The sequence below is a fragment of the Glycine max genome, chromosome 17 (assembly GCF_000004515.6).
Source record: "Glycine max cultivar Williams 82 chromosome 17, Glycine_max_v4.0, whole genome shotgun sequence".
Taxonomy (NCBI): domain Eukaryota; kingdom Viridiplantae; phylum Streptophyta; class Magnoliopsida; order Fabales; family Fabaceae; genus Glycine; species Glycine max.
The window spans coordinates 41,464,718-41,485,983 of NC_038253.2; the positions used below are offsets into that span (position 1 = coordinate 41,464,718).

Genomic DNA, 21,266 nt, shown 5'->3' on the forward strand with positions numbered 1-21,266 from the left:
ATATATATATATATATATATATATTAGAATGTTAATATATGTATATATCGTCTTAAATATTTTAAATTATTTTAAAAAAACAAATATTTAATGGTTTTTATGCTTTTGAAAGAATAATATTTTTTTTAATAAAAATTCTATTTTTAAATTCTTAACATATCATGTAACCATTAAATGGGACGCAATGAGCTAAATGTTAATTAAACAAAAATTAGAACCAGAGTAAAGTTCAAGGTCAACATTCAAAACACAGTTTGAAAACAAAAACTAGTACAATACTGAATATACCCTTACTATTACACGGATTAGATTTTTATATATAATTAAAAAGGCACACTATATAAGACTATTATGCATGTTTAAAAACCACAATTTTTTTTTACTCGACAATATGAATATATCACAATTCATCTTCTCTTTTCTTTTTTGCCAAACAACCACAATTCATTTTCAAATAAATGAAATTTTCACAAATTCCCTAGTTGTATTATTGGGACAAAGTGATCACAATGCATGCCGTGTGTGTGTGTGTGTGTGTGTGTGTGTGTGTGTGTGTGTGTGTGTGTGTGCATAATGTGTTTGCTGAGCTATGATGATGGTTAAATCTAATTAGGAACCCTAAATAAACAAGAAAAACACCAAAATTATTACATAGAAATAACAAGAAAAATTATAAATTATAATAAGCTCAAAACAAATCTAAACAAATTATTTTGGGATAAAAAATTATCCCAGCGCGCCAAGTAAACTTAGGTCATTCATGAAATAAAATTTTGGACCTAAACATAATGGAATATATAAAATTTTTTTCCTGACAATGACTTTAGGCAGGCTTGAGAAATTACTCATACTTTTTGCGGATAGCCAGTTCCCTAAATCCATTATTAGTACGTATGATGAAAATTATCAATATTGATACATTTAATGACGAACCGGTGTCACCCAACTTCAAGAATCCCAGCACTACACTTGACCCGTACAAATTGCAACTATTTAATAACATATATATAACTATATTCAATAATATTTACTGCTTTCACATCATTTTTTATTTATTGTTTAAGGTAATTTATACATTTCCTCATTTTTATCGTTTAAAAAAGTAATTACTTAGACTAATTCTCATTTTGATGATAAAATAATTTTATCTGATTAAAATATCCTTATTTTATAATTAATTAATTGTATTGTATATGGGCCGCCCAAAGCATGGAGATGACATTTAAATAAATAAATAGGAAATCACGTCGGATTTATGGAGGTAGACACTTAAGAGAAAAAGAAAGAAAGAAAAAAGATAAATGAGTGATAATATTAATGATGTAATATGACAAAAAAGAAATGAGAGATTGTTTGTAAATTTGGAGTGTTTAAATATGATTTATTAACCATTCTTTTTTTAACCACCATAGTTATGAACTTTATTGTTATTAGTAAATTATTTCTTTGTTTTAAATTATTCGTTATTTTATAATATGAACAACATTAATTGTTTTTTTCTAATAATGTTCTCAATAAATAAATGTTTTAGAAAATGTGTAGCTAACTATACAATACAATTAATTAATTATAAAACAAGGATATTTTAATCAGATAAAATCATGTTATCATGAAAATGCGAATTAGTCTAAGTAATGACTTTTTTAAACGATAAAAATGAGGAAATGTATACATTACCTTAAACAATAAATAAAATGACATGAAAGCAGTAACTATTATTAAATATAGTTATATATATGTTATTAAATGGTTGCAATTTGTTATCTCGTGCAATGGTCATATGTAGTCATTTTTTAAAATTAGGGACTCATCCTTCCTTCCTACTTCATTTTGCTGGAGGTTGTCCTACTAGGTTTTTTGGCCAAATCTCGATAGCGTGATTTCCAGTTTTGATTAGTTTCTTTATTATCAGGGCTTCAACATTAGCACTTGTAAACTATTGTTTCCGCTTGTTGTGGATTAATTGTCTCATTAAAAACACTAGCAAATGTTAGAGCCCAAAAATAGTGCAGATCGAACATAATGCTATGCTGTTTGCTGGTTGAAAACAATCAAAATATGGTAAGAAAACGGTAAAAGAAGCAATAAAAAAAATTATATTTTACATTTTGTAGATGCAACCTTCAAAATGGAGAAATAGAAAACATCTGAGGTACATAAAATAGACAAGAACATTGCATGGACCAACTGAACCTTAAATTTAGATACCACAAATAAAGCCCTACTGGGACAATGTTATGTCACAGTCGTATACTTAAGTGGGGGAGCCCAGGCAAGGCTGGTGCTGACCAACTGCTTCAACAGCCATATCATCAATGCACACTCTTTTTTCAGCGCCAGATCCGCCTACCCTGGACACTCAATTAATTTCTATACAAATGATCAAACTTCACTAGTCATGCATGATGTTAGAGGTATAGAGAGATTTTTTTGGTAAGGAACTCCTATTTATAGACTTATATTTGATGTCTAATTTTGTGTTGATATCCACGTTCAAGTTTCAACGTGATGAATCTTACAATTTAATTTATTGCAGTCACGTTGATCCTACGTTCAAAAGGATGGAAACGTTAAACTAAACACTATAAATCCTAATATGTCAGACACATGATGACATACTAGTATTCGCTAAGCTTAATTAATTAAATCTTGATAGTACTTGTTTCATGAAATCAACTTGCAAAGTGCTTCAAAATCATTTTCTTCTCGAAGATGGTATTTGTTGCCTTGATTCCATTCAAATTCCTTATTTATTAGACATCTTGTCATTATCGATTAACCTTAACTCTTCATAAGGTTCTTTCGAAGTAAAATATTATTACACCTCTTTTACATCTTCTCAATTTTATGAATAAAAAATATTCTCAAAACTTTATAAAAGACACAGCAAAAACTTTCTGTTCATCACCGACACATACTGCCAAAATGTTTATTTTTTAAATACTAAACTTTCAAAGAAAAATAAACCTCTTTAATTGTTTTTTTTTCTAACTTTTCTTTTTTTAGATGGACCATCCATGATCATGATATTGGAGGGAGAATATCAGAGGGAGGTGGGGATTACCACTCTGATAGTTTCTTTTCTTTTGTGGATTTCTCGAATTTAATGATACCTTAAGACTTAGGTTTATGAATTTTTTATTTATTTATATGGTGTTTTATATTTTTATTTTTGTCCGATGTGAAACTTCATCTCACACTTGTAATCCAACACATAAGTAGGCTTGTGGACTGAATTAGATTGATTTTTTTTTATAAAAAAAAATTGATTTCAAACATTTTAGTTTTGTTCCTTAATAATCTAATTGGCTTACTTTTAAAAATAAATCTAATCAAATTATTTTTGGTTTGGATTATATTAGTTTTCAACTTTTGAAAAAAATTCTACAAATATTTCAAAAAATAAACACAAATTAATCCAACAAAAAATGCCGTATCTCATATATAACTCGTAACATGGTTTAAAATTCACATTCAAATTATAAGTTAAAGATAATTTTACAATATGTCAAAGAACAAATACACAATAGATTACATATTCCAGGTTCATACAAGTTATTGAATATATGAACATGTAACTAATTGTTAAATAATCTTGAATACGTACACAACAAAGTTTGGTTCAGTTTGGATTACATTTATTTTTAACATAGGATCCAAGATCTCTTAGAGTAAAAGTGAAAGGAGATGAAAGATGTTCTTTGACACATTATGTTTGATTTTTTTTTTATTGAGCGAAATTTATATACGACCTTTCAAATCTTTGTGAAGTGTTCGCCAAGAGAGGTATTCACGTATTTAATGTCTAATTGTGAAACAAAAAAAGTCTCGTGAATTTAATTTTTTTTGTAATGAAATTATCTACCTAATAATAATTAAACATATGGAAAATGAAAATTGTTTGTTGGTACGAAAGAGTAACGCATGAATTCACATACGAATTGTTGTGATCATGTATTTTGACTCTTTCTTATTTATCTTTATTTTTCAATTTATTTTTTTATATCCAATAGAATTCAAATGCTTGTGTTTTCAATCTTTTCGTGTGAAATTGTTTCGTACTATATGTAGTTAGCAATACTAATTAAAAATATGTCATTATCATTTCAAATAATAAAAAGAAAAAGAATGATGGCTTTTGCCTGTCCGTGTGGTGCATGGATCCCTCAAATCATATGTGCTTGTCTAAGAGCATGTTTGGATATAAGACAAAATATTTTTGAAAGTTTTTCTACGATGTTTTTTAAGGCTCATGTGGGTTGAAATATGATTATGTATGAGCCATCATGTGTAATGACTCTTGGTTTGGCACATCTTGTGACCAACTTTCTTCTTAATTATTAGTAACAATATAATATACTTGTTTGCTGTTCAAAAAATGATGGCTTTTGCCAAAATTAGTTTACTTAATTGACCTGTTATTGTTTAGGCTATATGTACCTACAAGCCAAAACCAGAGAACAATTGTACGTCCTCCATGCAATAAATGAGCTGAAAGGTAAAGGACACGGTTTGTATCAATTATTTTACTTTAAAATAGGAGAATACTAATAAGTATTTTTAAGATATTAATTAAAATATTAAGAGTGTAGATATTTTATATTATAAAAACTTGTTTTTTACTTCGTTGAATTAATGAAATAAAAACCTCTAGCATATCTTGTACTAATGGTCCATCCTATCTTAATAAAATTATTTTTGCTTACAAAAATAAATAAATAAAAAACAACAAATACTATTTTCATGAAAAATTGTGTACGTAGGTCACTAAAAATTTTCTTCTCTATAAATAAGATTGTGGTTATTAGTAGTTCTCCAATACTAGCTAGCTAGCCAAAACTGAAGTAGCCATGGTTATGGTTCATCTCACTAAGCTACTTTCTTCTTCTTGCTCCCATTTTCTCCCTTCTTCTTCCTTGGTGCTTCGTTTGACATTAATAATATTACTAGTTTCATGCAAAACAATTAAGGGTTTGGTGAAACTACCAGCAGATGTGTCTGTTCCAGCAGTGTTTGTGTTTGGAGATTCGGTGGTGGATACAGGCAACAACAACAACAGAACAACATCGTTTGCTCGCTCGAATTTCCCTCCATATGGGAGAGACTTTCAAGGTGGCATCCCAACTGGTCGATTTAGCAATGGAAAGGTTCCATCAGACCTTATAGGTGCGTACTCTCTCTTCTTTATTAACATTATCTTTGTTCTTTATTAAATTTAATCGTAAATAATCATTTTAGTTGCCATCGTTGATGACAATGCATGCGCTATGAAATATTTTTTAAAGTTTAGATAAAAAAGTTAAGCGTTTGATTTTTTATAATAAGAATATAATAAACATTAGTTTGTGTGTCTTTAGTAATATTGTGAAATGTGAAGAATCACATATTCTACACACTAAATCATAATTAGCAGAAGCATAACTTTGTTACTTATTTGAAAAAAATAATTATATGTGGAGATATATTATGTAATTTTTATAACATATAGTTGTGCCCTTTTTATTTCTTTATTATATTAATCAACTTAATTATCACACACTTTTCTTTACTCTCTCATTTTGTTTTCTTTCTTCGCTATTGCTCTCATCTCTCTTTGTTATAAAACAACTTGTATGAATTTATTATATAAATATACTATAGTTCAAAGTAACATCTACTCCCATTTCACTTACCTGAGACATGTGAAGGATTCGCTTATTACTATCAATATCTGGACACTAACTCACCCTACTGGCATGACACCGACCGACATAAATGAAAGAGAACATTACAAATTATTGAGAAGGACTTCTGGTAGCTTATCTGCTCTTGGATTTTAGTCAGAGATGCTACAGTGAATAGAAGAAACTCTTATATTCTAATAAATAATGCCTTGGTAGATTGCAGTGACAATACAGAGAAATAAATATATTTTTATTGCTTAGTACTTTGGTTACAGAGCAAAATGAAGTAAAAACATATTCTAAAAACCTATTTTTTATAGAGAAAATAAGAGAATAAAAGAAAAACAACACTACTATATTAAAATAACAAAAATTTAAGCAAAAAAATTATCAACTTTGTACATTTTTCTTTTCTTTTCTTTTTATACCTTATAATTTTATTTTATCTTCATATAAAATAATTTACTCACGGGATTAAATTTAAAAATATATGTTCACCTAAACAACTTTGAAAGTATATATAAAGGGTTTAACCGTTTAATTCTAATTTTCCACTTTTTAGTTTAAAATGTGTATAATTCTGGTCTCTCAATTTTTTGGAGTTAATTAAGGTTTTAATTTTAAAATTAGGAAAACTTAGTCCCTTGGTTATTATTTTTTTCTATTTAAAATTCTGAAATTACTATTTTCTTGGGAATTTACTTATGGCATTGAGATGTGAAATATTTTTTTAAAATTTAGATTAAAAATAATTTAGTAAAAAATTTAATAAATTTTCCGAATTAGGAGTTTATAAGAAAATATGTTAGTATTTGAAGAGGGGAATTTGGATTTTTAAATTAATAAAATTCGAAGGAATTTATAAGAAATGGTGTTAATATTTGAAAAGGGGAAGTTGGTTTTTTATTTTAAATAAAATTTGATGTTTTGAATTAAAAACAATATAAGAATTCCAAATAGAAAAAAAAATCAACAAAGGAATAAGTTTATTAAATTTTTTTAAAAATAGAAATTAACCGACACTTTGACTTTGGCTTGCTGAGGCCTAGCAAGTAGCATCTCTGCTTATTGCCAATACTAGAGTATCAGTTCTGATTTTTTTTACAACTGCTATTTCGTTTTTATCTTTTTTTTTTCTACGTTATTCTTTACATATTTAATTCTTTTAACAACTTTAAATCCCTTCAATATATTTTCTTGGTTTACACGATAAGTATTTTTTTGTTTTCAAGATATTAAACGTAATTTTTTTTTATATAAAATTAAAAAATGGTAGAAAGTTTTATGAAGACATATCATTATTTCCCCCCCTATAAATTTTATCTCTCTTCTTTTCTTCTGATTTCACAAGTCATATTAACGTGTACTTTACAGTGTTTATTGGCCTAGGTTGAGTTTTTAATTCTCTGCCCTCAAAGGTCCAGGAATGCTGGGATCAGGATATCTGACAAATTAATACATGTTATTGATTATGGGACCGGTTTGATTTTCAACTTATATATGAAATTGCAAAGAAAAATTAATTAGGTGTCAAATAATAAACTTGAGAACTTTTTAGTTATGTAAACTTGAGAACTGATAATATATTTAGTTGATCACTTCGCTGGTAGTAACTAGCTAGTAAGGTTATTTTACATGTGCGTGTATTCTTGCTAACTTTTTTTTTTTGTATTGTAACAAAACAGTTGAAGAGTTGGGCATTAAGGAGCTTCTGCCAGCATATTTGAAACCCAATCTCCAATCTAGTGATTTGATCACAGGGGTCTGTTTTGCTTCAGGTGGCTCAGGCTACGACCCTTTGACATCAATATTAGAGGTACTATATATATGTACTCTATTTAACTAGAAATAATTTTTAATTGTATTCTAGTACGTACTATTTTGTCATCTGATAAAAAACTTGTTGATCATAACCAGTCATCGATGCCATTAACTGGGCAAGTGGATTTGTTGAAAGAATACATAGGGAAACTAAAAGGGCTGGTTGGAGAGGACAGAGCAAAGTTTATCTTAGCCAACAGTCTATTCATTGTAGTAGCAGGCAGCAGTGACATTTCTAATACCTATCGCACTAGATCCCTCCTCTATGATCTTCCTGCTTACACTGATCTTTTGGTCAACTCAGCTTCTAATTTCTTGACGGTAAGCTATGTAGTGCATGTATTAGTGACTGTGTTTTGTTTAAATTATTAAAACAAATAACTATACTATAAACATAAAGTTAGTTCAAGCCTCAGTTCATAACCCTAATGGCACGCTTTAAAAATCTATATGTTAATAGATAGTGATTTTTTTATAATAAATATTAATTGTTAATTTTTATTAATAAGAGAATTAAACCTGTCACGTTTTTTTCTTTTTTTTTTATCACTCAATTACTTTTATATCTCCATATTAATAAATAATGACTTTATCTTTGTCCATATAATTTTTATTTAATAAAATTTAAATTGTCGATATAAGTGGAATAAATTTATTCCAATAATATGATGTATCATACTATTATGTTATCTTTTTTTTTATTATTCTTGGACAGTATAACAAAAAGAAAAAGACAAGATTCAAGTGAGACGCACCTGATATGTATATTTTTTTTTTTGCAACATTTATTACGTCAAATTTATAATATTTGCTTCAAAGTGTCACGCATTGAAAGCTCTATAACGCCAAACATGCTATGTTTTTTTGTGTGGCTATATTGTCTGGGAATTCAAATCCAACATATTAATAGATAATTTTATTGATATAAAAAATTAACATATATTATTGATACTATAAATCGACAATTTTTACATTAATATTTTGTTACATAAAAATTATACTAATAAAAATAATACTAAAAGTTAAGATTTTTGTTGTTGATAAGTGACAATTTATTTTAATACTAGGATATATTAATTCAGAACTGTTGTATGGATTCATATCTCCAGAAAAGCCAATCATGTCGCAGATGAATTGGCTAAACAAGCTTTAAATCTTAGTTCTGATTTTGAAGTTCTGGAGTGTGGATCCTAATCCTATTTTGTTCCCCAGAATGCTATGTGTATTGATTCGTTGAATTTATTAACTGACCAAAACCTTTTTTTTTTTTTTCCTGGTGTATGAATTGAAAGGAAATAAATGAGCTGGGTGCACGGAGGATTGCAGTATTCAGTGCACCCCCAATTGGGTGTTTGCCATTTCAGAGAACAGTGGGAGGAGGATTAGAAAAAAGATGTGCAGAAAGGCCCAACAATTTGGCCCAATTATTTAACACCAAATTGTCAAAGGAGCTTGATTCCCTCAACCGCAACTTTCCCAATAGCAGGAATGTTTTCATCAATGTTTACGACCCTCTACTTGACATCATCACCAATCACCAAAAATATGGTACTACTTCTTAAGCTCACAATGTTTCTACTCAAGCCTTAAAATTAAATTAGCTAGACTTTTATCTATGATAAAATATGTTTTTAATCTTATTTTTAGTTCCCAACTTTCATATTATGTAAGTTGGTATCTGAACTTTATAAAAATTGTGTTTTTAATTATGTTCATAACCTGAAGTTAAAAAAACAAGCAAGTAAGCCCATGGACTTAAAGCATTCTTTTTATAAAGTCTAATAACTAAATTATTGGATAAAAATATATTTTGATTTTTTAGGGGATAATCTAATAATCATGAATGGCAGGAAACTGAATTGCACACTAATTAAAATCTTAAAGGTGGATAGATTTGACTTTGTTACATGAGTTGAGGTTGTAAAATGTTTCCTTCTCCGATGGCACAGGCTATAAAGTTGGAGACACAGGATGCTGTGGCACAGGCAGGATAGAGGTTGCAATACTATGCAACCGTTTCGATTCCAGCTGTCCCAATGTTCAGGATTATGTCTTTTGGGACAGTTTTCATCCTACAGAAAGCGTTTACAAGAGGCTCATATCTCCTATTCTTCAAAAATATTTGGACCAATTCAAGTGACCAGTTATTTTTAAGAAATAAAGCCTCAAACTTGTGGGTGGCTGAAGGCTTGGCTAATTTGTTAGAATTATGTCCATTAATATTATTTAATTATTAAATTAAATCTTATATTATCAATATTAATTATGAAAATAAGTTTTATTTTATTTTAATTTATGAATATTATTTGAATTTATTATGCGAGTGAGTTTATGACGTGTTCTTGGTGTTCACACCAAGAGTTCTATTCTCGTCTGCTAATTATAAAATTATTAATTTGTTAGATAATTTCTTTGACGCAATAATGTTTTGGAGATTCTAGTCGTTACGCATAGACAAGTTTTCGCTCAATTGTTGTTTGTGATTCTTTTCAAGATAATATGTGCGAATTTTATCTCCTCTTATATAGAATGTAGATTCTTTGTAGTCATATGTCGCACATTCATTCTTGCAATTAGATCATCATGATCTAATGGCTGAAATATTCTTATTTTTATATTTTATAAAGATTGAAAATAAAATTAATGGTTGTAATTAAAATTTGCTAATTTCTTAGTGCAAAATCTTATCTTTTTATCTTCATTTTAAGTTTTGGTCAAAATTAGGCAAAATAATTTAGGATATTTTTTTTATCATAGGATGTTTGGAAATTTATGTATACCTTGAATTAAAATGTTTGCATATCTTTATTGATTTATTTAATTAGGTTGTAATTTTTTTTAACTCATTTATGTTTTCGTTTTCAATCAAATTTTACTATCAATAAATTATTAGTTCAAGTAATGTTGAATTTATTTTTCTTAAATAAGGTATTAAGTTTGAGTCTTGTAGATAAAAAAAAATGTAGTTATTGTAAGGAGAAAACTTCACTAAAAATGACTTAATTAATTTTTTTTATGAAAATTAATTATCGACAAAATTAACTGAGACCTCGTGTCAATAACATCTTAAAAAAAATCTATTATGCACAAATGTACTAATGATTCTTGAGATTAGACCAGGGCTTCTATAGTATTGCCTTTTGCAAACAAAACTCACTGAAAATTGTTCTTTTCATAATCAAAATTGAGAGAATTCCTTACTCATTTTAGTCGTCGTATTTTTAGGCGAAAATCACTTTGAATCATGCTCAATTTTGACTTGTTTTTAAATGATTCTGGAGATTATAATGTATACAAATATTTATATGATGGAAATATCTCATTGTGCATATTAAAATAATTTTTTTTCTACTAACTATTATGCCTGCCTTTTTCTATAACTTTGAATGAGATAAATTTTCAGAACTAGAACAAATTTATGGATTTGTGATTGTGTTTGATCATTGTCAATATTGACTTAGTTTTAAGAGAAAAAAGAGCCTCCAATTATTACTATTGAGTCTAGTGCTGTCATGGGAGGTTTTCTGAGAGATGTGAGCACTTAAACATAGTGTGTCTGATGGTGACAAAATTCACCATAAAATAGCCTATCAGATAGAGTATTTCAAATAATCGTAGTGCTAAGACTTTTTTAAAATCCGTTGATGAAAAGCTTACGACTTTTTTTATTAGAAATTTAGGACTCTTTATAAGGCTTAGAAAAGTCCTTGTTTGATAACGTCATACATGATAGTCATCGGTGTTCGTGAACATATATGCTAAAAATGACATTATATTTTACAAATTGAAGATGACACATTTATATTATTTATTCTTTTTTATCAAAGGGACTGGTATTTTTTTATTCATGACATATTATTTACACTCTTACAAATGTTACGAAAATTAGTTTTCATCAATGATTTTTTTTTCATGAGAAGACTTCAAAAAGAGATGGAGAGTGAGAAAAGAAAAAATGGTGGATAAAATGTGCAATCGCCCATTTTATTTTCTATTTCCATCTCTTGGGCCGACGTGAGCATTTCCTTAGGTCCGGTTATGCCTTTTAGGGCTGTTGTTTACTGCACTCTCATTATTGTATTATGTACTTTTTTCATTATGGAAAACTCATTCTAGGATGTAAATTATTATTTTAGAATGGACTTTCATGAATTTAAGAGAAGTGCAGGATGCAATAACGAGAATGCATGAAACAAATGTCTTATTTCAGCTCTTGTTTCTTATACTGTCATTGTTGTATCTTGTATTTCTCATTGCATTTTGTAAAATCCATTCCAAAATATGCAATGCAGGGGGGCCTACGGCTGGTCTTGGGGTGGCCTTTGCCCCCCTAAATTTTCTTAATTTGGTTTTCTAATATTGTATAATGCTAATTAGGTAGTTATTTTTATTTAGGAAACTTAATTAAGTACGTAAATAATATCATTTTTATGTTATAATAAAATATTATATTCTGCAGAAATAATTTATAACATTTTAGAGATAATTATATTTTTTCTTTTTCATGATAAAATATTTGAGTACTATTTATTTTTATGTTAAATATTTTTCTTTTTATTTATTTTTATTATTATTTTTAAAGTTCTAAATAATTCTAGTTTGTAATGAAATGATTGTATTAACCTTTGTCAATGGCTAATGGGCTAAACTCTAAAGTTCCTATTCTTGCTGACTTGCCGTTGCTGTTGCTGCTGGACGCCTTAATTAACTTAATTAGACCCCTAATCATGTACTATAAGTATTACAAATTAAATCACCTTCAATATAAATAACGAGTTAATGAAGTGAACTAACATTAATTAACAAATCACCTTCCGTAAGAATATGAAGACATGAAATTAATAGTTCAAACCACACTGACCACATGAATAGATAATAATACTAGTAACAATATGACAGTGATAAACAATGACAATCTACTCCCAAACATAAGAGGAGATTTTGTTAAAAGAAAAAAACTATTGGAAGAACATGTCCTTGGACAAATTTCAATGAAACTCTAGTAACAATTCTTTTAATCCATATCCAGTATTCAGCATGATCCTACTAAGCACATGCATGGAAGTGGACTGATTGTGACGATGGGGTCATTTGCATGACTTGTGTTCCTACAAGAGAGAACAAAGACGTGTTAATAGAAAGATTGTTTTGACAAAAATTAAGTGATTTCTTTTGCGAATTAGATGCAATCAACATCTAGCATCTAACTTGACGGCAAAAAGGCAAGTGCTTAAAACGTATTTATTACTATATGCGGCACATTATTAATTAGAATCCCGTTAAGTAAGTGATTATAATTTTTTTATTCTAAATATTACAAAAATGTTAATTTTAGTGACAAATCAATTTACATGTAAATTTTAAAGTTTCATCACTAAAATTTTACTGACGCTCATATTAGTGAGTGTATATTTGTCATTAAATTTAGTCACTAATCAATTATTTTCTTATATGCCAAAGATTTCATTACTAATAGCAGTGTTTAGGTTGAGCATAAGATGTGTCAAACTCAAAACACACAATACAAAAGTAGCAGTCAAAGTAGCTTAGTTCTGCTGGATCAAAATACATGCTAATTTTAATTAGCCAACTTCCCTTCTGACAGTGACCATCTATTAGAAATTAAAAAATGACCTACCATCAAATATAACTAACCGTACATTACCATAAGAAAAAGAACCTATGAGAAAGGCACAACTCTTTTAAGCAGAGAAACAATCAGGTCAAGTGTGAGGCAACCACAAAGTCAAAGTGAATACTACTTTGTGGTTACTGATTCAACTACTCCAACTAAATCATTGAAATGAAACTCAATTGAGCCAGAACAGAAAATCTATGTAACCAGGAATTAAAGTTACTGTTATCCCCTTTTGAATTGCATAAAGATCCCCAAAATCAATTTGCTGTGGGTCATGAAGAACTCCCACTGACACCCCCATCCACTTTCCAGTAAAACACTTGCTTCACATCCTTTTGCAAACTTTCTACAACATTTATCACGAATACTCTCCCAGCCAGAGAGATGATAATAAAATTCACACTTAATTTTATTCCACTCCCAAAAATAGAACTTAATCTATTTTACTATTTCTTTGATGTCTCTTTTACTCATCAAGAAAATCAGTGGGCCAATCAAATTATCATTAGGAAAATCACACACAGAACACCATTTCAACAAGTGAACATTGATGTGTAAAATTATTACGTATGATATATATCGGTGGAAAGCTTCCGTTGCCAAACTATTAAGGTAGCGTCTACTTAATTATTGGGGCCTAGGCTCGACAGAAAATTCAATCCTTTCCACACGCGTCTGCTTCTAATTTGGTTTGAATTTTTTAATATTTGATGGTTACAGATACAACTGACACCTAACTCAATTTAGTAGATCCATCATTTTATTTATTTGATGATTCTACACTAGTCACTAGAACTACTCTCACATGAAAACGATGTGTAATAATAAAATTTAGGCTTAGACGTAATTTTTTCTCACTCATCTTTCATATTGTGAATTTTATCATCAAATTATGAATTTTTTGTTGCCATTTAACTTCTAAAATTTTACTTATTTTACCACCTAATTTTTAAAACAAAAGTGTTTAATTAAAATTTTGAAAAATTGAGTAAAAAAAAGTTTAATGATAAAATGTGTAAAATTTCTAAAATTAAGTGACAAAATATACAAATTTCATATTTCGATAGCAGAAATCGTGAAAACGTCAAAGATAAACAGAAAAAGTGCATGTCTAAAATTTAATTTTAGGCTGTAGCTTATAACATTTATGATTAGATTTGGGTGAAATATATGAAGTGTGAAAACAGAGGATTTATAATAAAAATGTAAGGTGACTTTGGGTTTATAACTGAAATGTTTTAATTATTGATTAAATTACTTCATTTCATTTAAAATAGGATAGAGGTTACAATATGATCAAACACATGGGTATAAACATAAGACAACGATGCTCTTGGTAATGAATGAACATTGTTGGCTTGAGTCTTACAAAACTCACCAATGAGTTTGGAATAAGTTGTAACAAAGGTTTACACTTTGAGATAATGATGTTAAAATTTGTTATTATTCAAAGTGTCTGAAATTCCATCAACAACCAGTTTGCAATCTGATTCCACCAGTACAGTTGGAGTTCTTAGACTATACTTTTTATTTTTAATAAAGAAAGATACTCGTCTATTGAAAATTTGAAGTAAATTAATTCCCCGATATGTTTGGCTCAACGTACAGTATTACATCGGCTTTGTCGGAGAATAACATCCTTTAATTTGTTCTTCTTAAGCTTTTATCATTTGAATGACAATCATTATAAGAATTTTAATAAAAAAGGTTAAGTAGTGTGGGTTCACTTGTATTTTTATTTGTTATTTTAACTTTTTAATTATAAAACACTCATCTCATTTTTAATCTCTTTCCTATTTTTAAAGATTTATACAAAAAATACAAAAGAAAAGGTATTTTTAGTCCTTTCCTTTCTGAACAAATCTTTAAAAATAAAAAACAGATCGAAAACAAAATAATATTTTTAAATTAAAAATAAAACAAGTGAACTTATCTTATTACCACAGCCACACAAATCAGTCCCATATGACAAGTGAACTTGTTTGATTCTGAATTTAGTTATTTTCATAAATATGAAGTATTAAGAAATATCATGGTTTTTGACTGGTGAACACTGAACTTGACCCTTAACGAAAATGAAGGAAAGTGGTTCCTGGATTGAGGTGCCAGTTGAATGAAGTCAATGAACATGAACACTCCCTTGCAAATGATGAGTTCACTATTTAATTAATGCTTTTATAGTTAAAAAAATATAAGAAAATTAAGAAAAAGGAGAATGCTAAGAGTGACTTGGTTGAGAGTGAAAAACATTTTGGTCTATTTGGTAGGAGAGAAAGTGAAAAAGAAAAGAAAAGAAAATACAGTTAATAAAATATATTTTTTTCTGTGTGGTTGGACAAAAAATTGACTTATAGAAAAAAAATTTAAGGTAACACATGATTAGAGTGTTTTCTATTTTAATTTTAGAAAAACAGAAACTAAAAGTGAAAGTACGTCATGTTAAAATTTACAAAAAAAAAAATCATAAAATATTTTCAAACATAAGTTTAAAATTGAAAATAATAAATTAACATTTTCATTTTTTTCTTGAAGAAATAAAAACACGATGACATCATAATAAATATTTGCTTTGAAAATATTTATTTTTTAAATTTTGAAATGAAAACTATTTTTAAAAAATGAGAATAGAAAATAAATACAGAAAAATAAACATTCAAACTAAATGTCCCCTTTTCATTTTCTTTCCATTTCAAGTTTTAAATTTTCATTCTTTCCTTAGTTTTCTTTCATTTAATCAAACAAACCATTAGTAACAACATAACGATGTTGCATTATATTACTAATCTTGTGCTTGATAGAAGAAAAAAATAAAAGAAAAGAAAGGGATAAGAAAATACATATAACGAAACATTTTTTTTTGTTTGGTGGAAAAAAGTTATTAGAAAAAAAGAGAAATAAATTGACTCATAATAAAAGTAAAAAATTTAAATTTCCCTTTTTCATTTTATGTCCAATTCAAATGTCAATTTTTTTTCGTCTTTTATTTTTGTTACTTCCAACCAAACTGAACATAATAGATAGTATTAGTGTCTTCTATGTGTTTTTTAACTTTTAATATCATCTCTCAAATGTATTGGCATGGTCTTTTATGTTGTAGTTTTTAATACTAGAAACTACTGTTTTTAATTATTATATGAGAAAATACTTTTTAATATGTTAGTTTTTTGTTGCCTACAATAATTAAATGTATGTATAGATATTAAAATAACTACTTTTCAGAGCAACTGCCAACTGTTGGTCACGGAAGCCATCGCTGCGCTGACACAGATAGCTTGAATTGAATTGCTGTGATAGTTAAATGTATGATCACGATTCTCTACAATTCTATAAAGAGCATCACAAAAGCTCAGTCATAAAAAATATTGCTTTCATATAATATAATAATATATATATATTTTTTTTATCATAGCTATAAAGTATTTATCAGGTTTTGATGACTAGCCTGTGACGTAAAATCTATTTGAATACTTTTAATGAAATTCTTTTTTCTAATCAAATTTTTCTTCATCCAAAAATTTAAATCCGAAATTTTATTTAATGAATCTAAGTACATCGTTATCGATCACACTAATAACTTGTTGATTATAATATAATAATATAAAATAAAGGTAATACTCATTGATAATATAAAACTATAATACTCTTTCCTATTTAATTATAAGATTGTTTTAATTAATTCATGTTTCTTAGAAAAAATAATTAGTTTAATTAATCACATAGTAAATATATTAATTAATGATATTATCATTAAAAATTATCTTTTTTATTTCTTAAATTATTAATTGGATTGTTTCTTATTAATATTTGAAGAAAATAATTAAGCAATAATACATATGCAAAATATAATTAATGCATTTAAAAACTAAAAATATTTCTATAAATAATCGTATAATCAGGAAAAAATATATATAATTCGATTCTCTACGATAGAGAACATCACATAATCTGAGCCAAAAAAAAGTACACAAGTCACAATTGAACCAACGTGGTTGTACCCGTGGGAGAGTGGTGAAAAGTTATAGTTTCACATGCATCCATCACGATCTTTACATGCTGTCACGTTTAAAAACAAAATTCTTTCATAACTGCTCTTCATCAAAACTTAATATTAAGAATAAAAACTAAAAAATAGATCGATTCAATTTTTTTATCGATAAATATAATACTAATTATTACTATTATTAATTTTTGTTAGATGGAAAATTCAAACCTACACCTTCTTTTTTTTTTTCTTTCAACCTTTACCATTAGACTAATCTTAATTATATTTTCTCTATCAAGTAAAACATATTTTGAGTTAATAATTTGATATCATTAAATAAAATAAACAAAATCAAATTTAATTATATTTGAGTCTAAAATTTATTTTTTGTTACTTATAATTAAATTCGGAATAGTAAATAAGAACCTATTGTAAGAAAAGCAAACAAAATTTGAATAATAAATAAATTTGAGTAATTCTTCGTTGTGAGAATTTCACTTTTTTTGTTTTTGGTTTAAGAATTTTACAATGTTAATTCTACTAACAAACTGCGGTTAGAATTGTATCTCTTTTGATAACTTTTTTAGGGTCAAATTCTTCTCATTTTAATTTCCTTTATATATTTTCAAGACCTAAGATATCTAATGGTATAGAAAATAAAAGATATGATTAAAAATATAACTCCGAACAATTATAAAATGTCTCATTTTATATGTTTGATTTGAGTTTCTAGACATAGTGGTACAAAAAATAAAAGATATGATTAAAAAACAAATAAATGTTCTTAGATAGTCCGTGTTTTGGATGTATGTCTAATTAATTGTGGTAAGATCGAGATGCAGTAAAAAAAAATGGTAAGAGATTAAATGAGTTTTGCACTATCTAGTACTCCCTTTCAAACCAGCTGGTGAAGAAAGAGGGTTCCAGTGACCTCGTTTATTTGAAAGCAATTTAGGTTGGTTGTTCCAGTTAATTATTAGCTGCGGCAAAATTAATAATGTTGGTTAGCATTTTCCTGGATTAAAAGTGACCTGAAATATGACCAGAGACGATTGTCTTTGACTTCTTTCAGGTTTGCTAATCGTCTTGCATTAAATTAGATAAGAATTTGAAACTTAATTAAAAAACTCAGACTAGAATTGACTCATTCAATCAATATTGCTACTATTACTATATACTATCTCTTTCAAATTTACAATTTGATCTCTACCACTTTCTCTTAATCTAGTATAAAAGACATGAAGTAGCAGTCTCCTCGATCTTCATATCAGTGTGTCATTTTAGACATAAAATAATATTAAATACATAAATATTTAAAATTTAAAATTTAAAATAGTCAATAATTAAAATTAAAAGATAAGAATTTGCTCATTAATGGCTTGACAGAATCGTCGAACTAGAATGATAAGTGGCGTTTGCTTGACTATATGCAATAAATGAGCTAAAACAAAGAAGGATACACTAATGCTGTCATACACTTTATGGTGTAACTGTGTAAGATCTGAATTACAAATGTATAAGATGCCAAGTTTGATCATCCTTATCTTTATTATTTCAGAAAAAAGAAGCTCAACCAACAAGTAGAGACAAACCCCAGCTACATAAACATATGGGTCTTTTTATGAAGCTCCCTTTTCCTCCTCATCTTGCAGCTTCCTCACTGCTCCATTTCATATTATTATTATTATTATTGATTTTTGATATTGTGTGTAAAACAAGGGCAGTTGTGAAAATTCCACCAAATGTTTCAGTTCCAGCAGTGTTGGTGTTTGGAGATTCGATCGTGGACACTGGCAACAACAACAACAACTTGGGAACAACGGCTCGGTGCAATTACCCACCATATGGTAAAGATTTTAAGGGAGGCAAACCAACTGGTCGATTTAGCAACGGAAAGGTTCCATCTGACTTTATAGGTACGTACATGTGCTATCTATATATATTAAGTTATTTTCATATACGAATTTTTTTTTATTAAATATTAGAAACAAAAATATTATTAAAAGTTACAATAATTTATATATCTCTTCTTTTTGCCCTTCCTTCCCATATATATGTTTGGAAAATATATAGTTTTGTGAGCTAAAACATGCATATATACGTGCAAATGTCGAATACAATCATTAATAGTTACTACTATAAAGGGAATCAAAGTGATATGTTTGGGCTCTTCAAATAGATAGTTCCACATATATAAAATGCGACCTAAATGTTGAGTTCAGGTAATACTTTGATACAAATTAATTACTATTACTATTAAGCTAGCTTTCAGTATTAATTAATTTTGATGAAAATAACTTATGTACATATCATTTATTTTTTTACATTTTCATCAATTTCCAGTATTATCTAATTGATTGATTATATAAAATTTCCTATACTAATAATATATAGAAATTAATTAAACTGTTATTCATTTGTTATTTGTGTGTATGTACTACTGATATAATTTACGGGGCCTAGTAGTCAAAAGCCAAAACAACTGATGTGACTTTTTTTGAGTGACAATGTGATTTAATTTGTTTGGAGACAACTAAGGACTAAGAAGGTCTTAAAGAATAATGTTAAAAAAAATATTTAATACAGTTTTAATTATTTTTAATCATTTTAAAAAGTAAATAGTAGATAGTATAGTAATTAACTTTTATGTTTCTACGTATACAATAAATATTTTTTATTTTAGTTTTTTAAAGAGTGGACCTTAATTGAAGTTTATTTTTTCCTTGCTGAATGAAGTCAGTGATATTAAATGACGGTGGGTATTGGCTTTAAATTAAATACTGTATCTTAGTTAGTATTATTTTGTGTTGTATCAGCTGAAGAATTGGGCATTAAAGAGTATGTACCAGCATACTTGGATCCACATCTCCAACCTGGTGAATTGGCCACTGGTGTGTGCTTTGCATCCGGTGGTGCAGGATATGATCCTTTTACATCGCAATCAGCGGTACGCATAATATTAATAGTATATATTTACATCTCCAAATTAATTATTTTCTCTTGAAAAATTAATTAATTAGTATTTCTAATTTCTAATTAATTATGTTTGCTACATTCATTATTATGCATGATATGATAATGAATTATCAGTCGGCTATACCTTTATCGGGTCAACTAGACTTGTTCAAAGAATACATAGGCAAACTACGAGGAGTGGTTGGAGAAGACAGAGCAAAGTTCATCTTAGGCAACAGTCTTTATGTTGTGGTATTTGGCAGCAATGACATTTCCAATACTTACTTTTTGACCCGTGTTAGACAACTGCAATATGATTTTCCTGCATACGCTGATTTTTTGCTCAGCTCAGCTTCTAATTTCTTCAAGGTACGATTAAGTTTCATCACTTTCATCATCCAAGCTAACATTACTCAAGCCTCGAGCCAATTACAACTACATACTGGCTAGTCACATTTTTCTGTCATATTTTCTTATTAACCCACTTACATTTTATAAAAATATTGCATAACTAGTAAACATATTTAGTAGTTTAGATAAGAATACTACAACAACAAAATCTTAACTCATTAAATCACATCGACTATATAAATTACATAATGTCATTCAATATAATTATAATTAAGAATTAAAGTTTCAAAAAAGTATTATGAACTTTAAGATTTTTCTTAATGATTTCTTCTAACATTCTTTATGGTCTGTCTCTTTTTCTTTTTCTTTTTTTTTCAAACTAAAAAGTCATACCATTTATTCTTTTAAGTAACACTTTGTGATTTGTTTTATATATTCCCAAAACATCTATCTTAACTAATTTACTTCATCTTTTCTTTTGTTTAATAGGTGGTACACCAATTAGATAAGAACTAATAATCTTTTATTTAATTAGCAACCATATTAAAAAAATAAATTATAAAAAAATTCAGAATTATTCACATCTACATTAAATCAAATAGTCGAGTTGTTTCCAAACACCACAAAAATAGATTTTTCGGAGATAATGCAATTAACAAGTACGAATGGATTGTTAACCACATAATCCATTACGAGAGTGATGGCTGAGATGCACATATACACAATATATTTTTTTACAGTCACATTTTAGAATATTTTTATTCTATTATAAATTTATCTATGAACTTTATGAAATATTAAATATTTTTTAAGTTTATCTTTATTGTTGAGAATCCGAAACGCTTAAATAGTAGTC

At 27.8% G+C, this 21,266-nt stretch overlaps 2 protein-coding genes across 2 annotated transcripts in view; both read left to right on the top strand.

Moving 5' to 3' along the window:
* Positions 1–4,755: 4,755 nt before the first annotated feature.
* Positions 4,756–9,776, top strand: LOC102667991 (GDSL esterase/lipase EXL3). The gene is made up of 5 exons (XM_006601297.4): positions 4,756–5,166; positions 7,349–7,479; positions 7,581–7,805; positions 8,777–9,032; positions 9,434–9,776. Exons 1-5 carry the CDS (start codon positions 4,851–4,853, stop codon positions 9,622–9,624), a joined length of 1,119 nt encoding a protein of 372 aa, XP_006601360.1. The 5' UTR covers positions 4,756–4,850; the 3' UTR covers positions 9,625–9,776.
* An 8,771-nt stretch (positions 9,777–18,547) lies between these two features.
* LOC100776651 (GDSL esterase/lipase EXL1) overlaps positions 18,548–21,266 on the top strand; it is a 10,033-nt gene continuing 7,314 nt past the window's right edge. Inside the window, exons 1-3 of the mRNA XM_006601298.4 lie at positions 18,548–19,020; positions 19,921–20,051; positions 20,195–20,428. Coding sequence (XP_006601361.1) covers positions 18,714–19,020; positions 19,921–20,051; positions 20,195–20,428 — 672 coding nt within the window. The 5' untranslated portion in view covers positions 18,548–18,713. The remainder of the gene's footprint in view (positions 19,021–19,920; positions 20,052–20,194; positions 20,429–21,266) is intronic.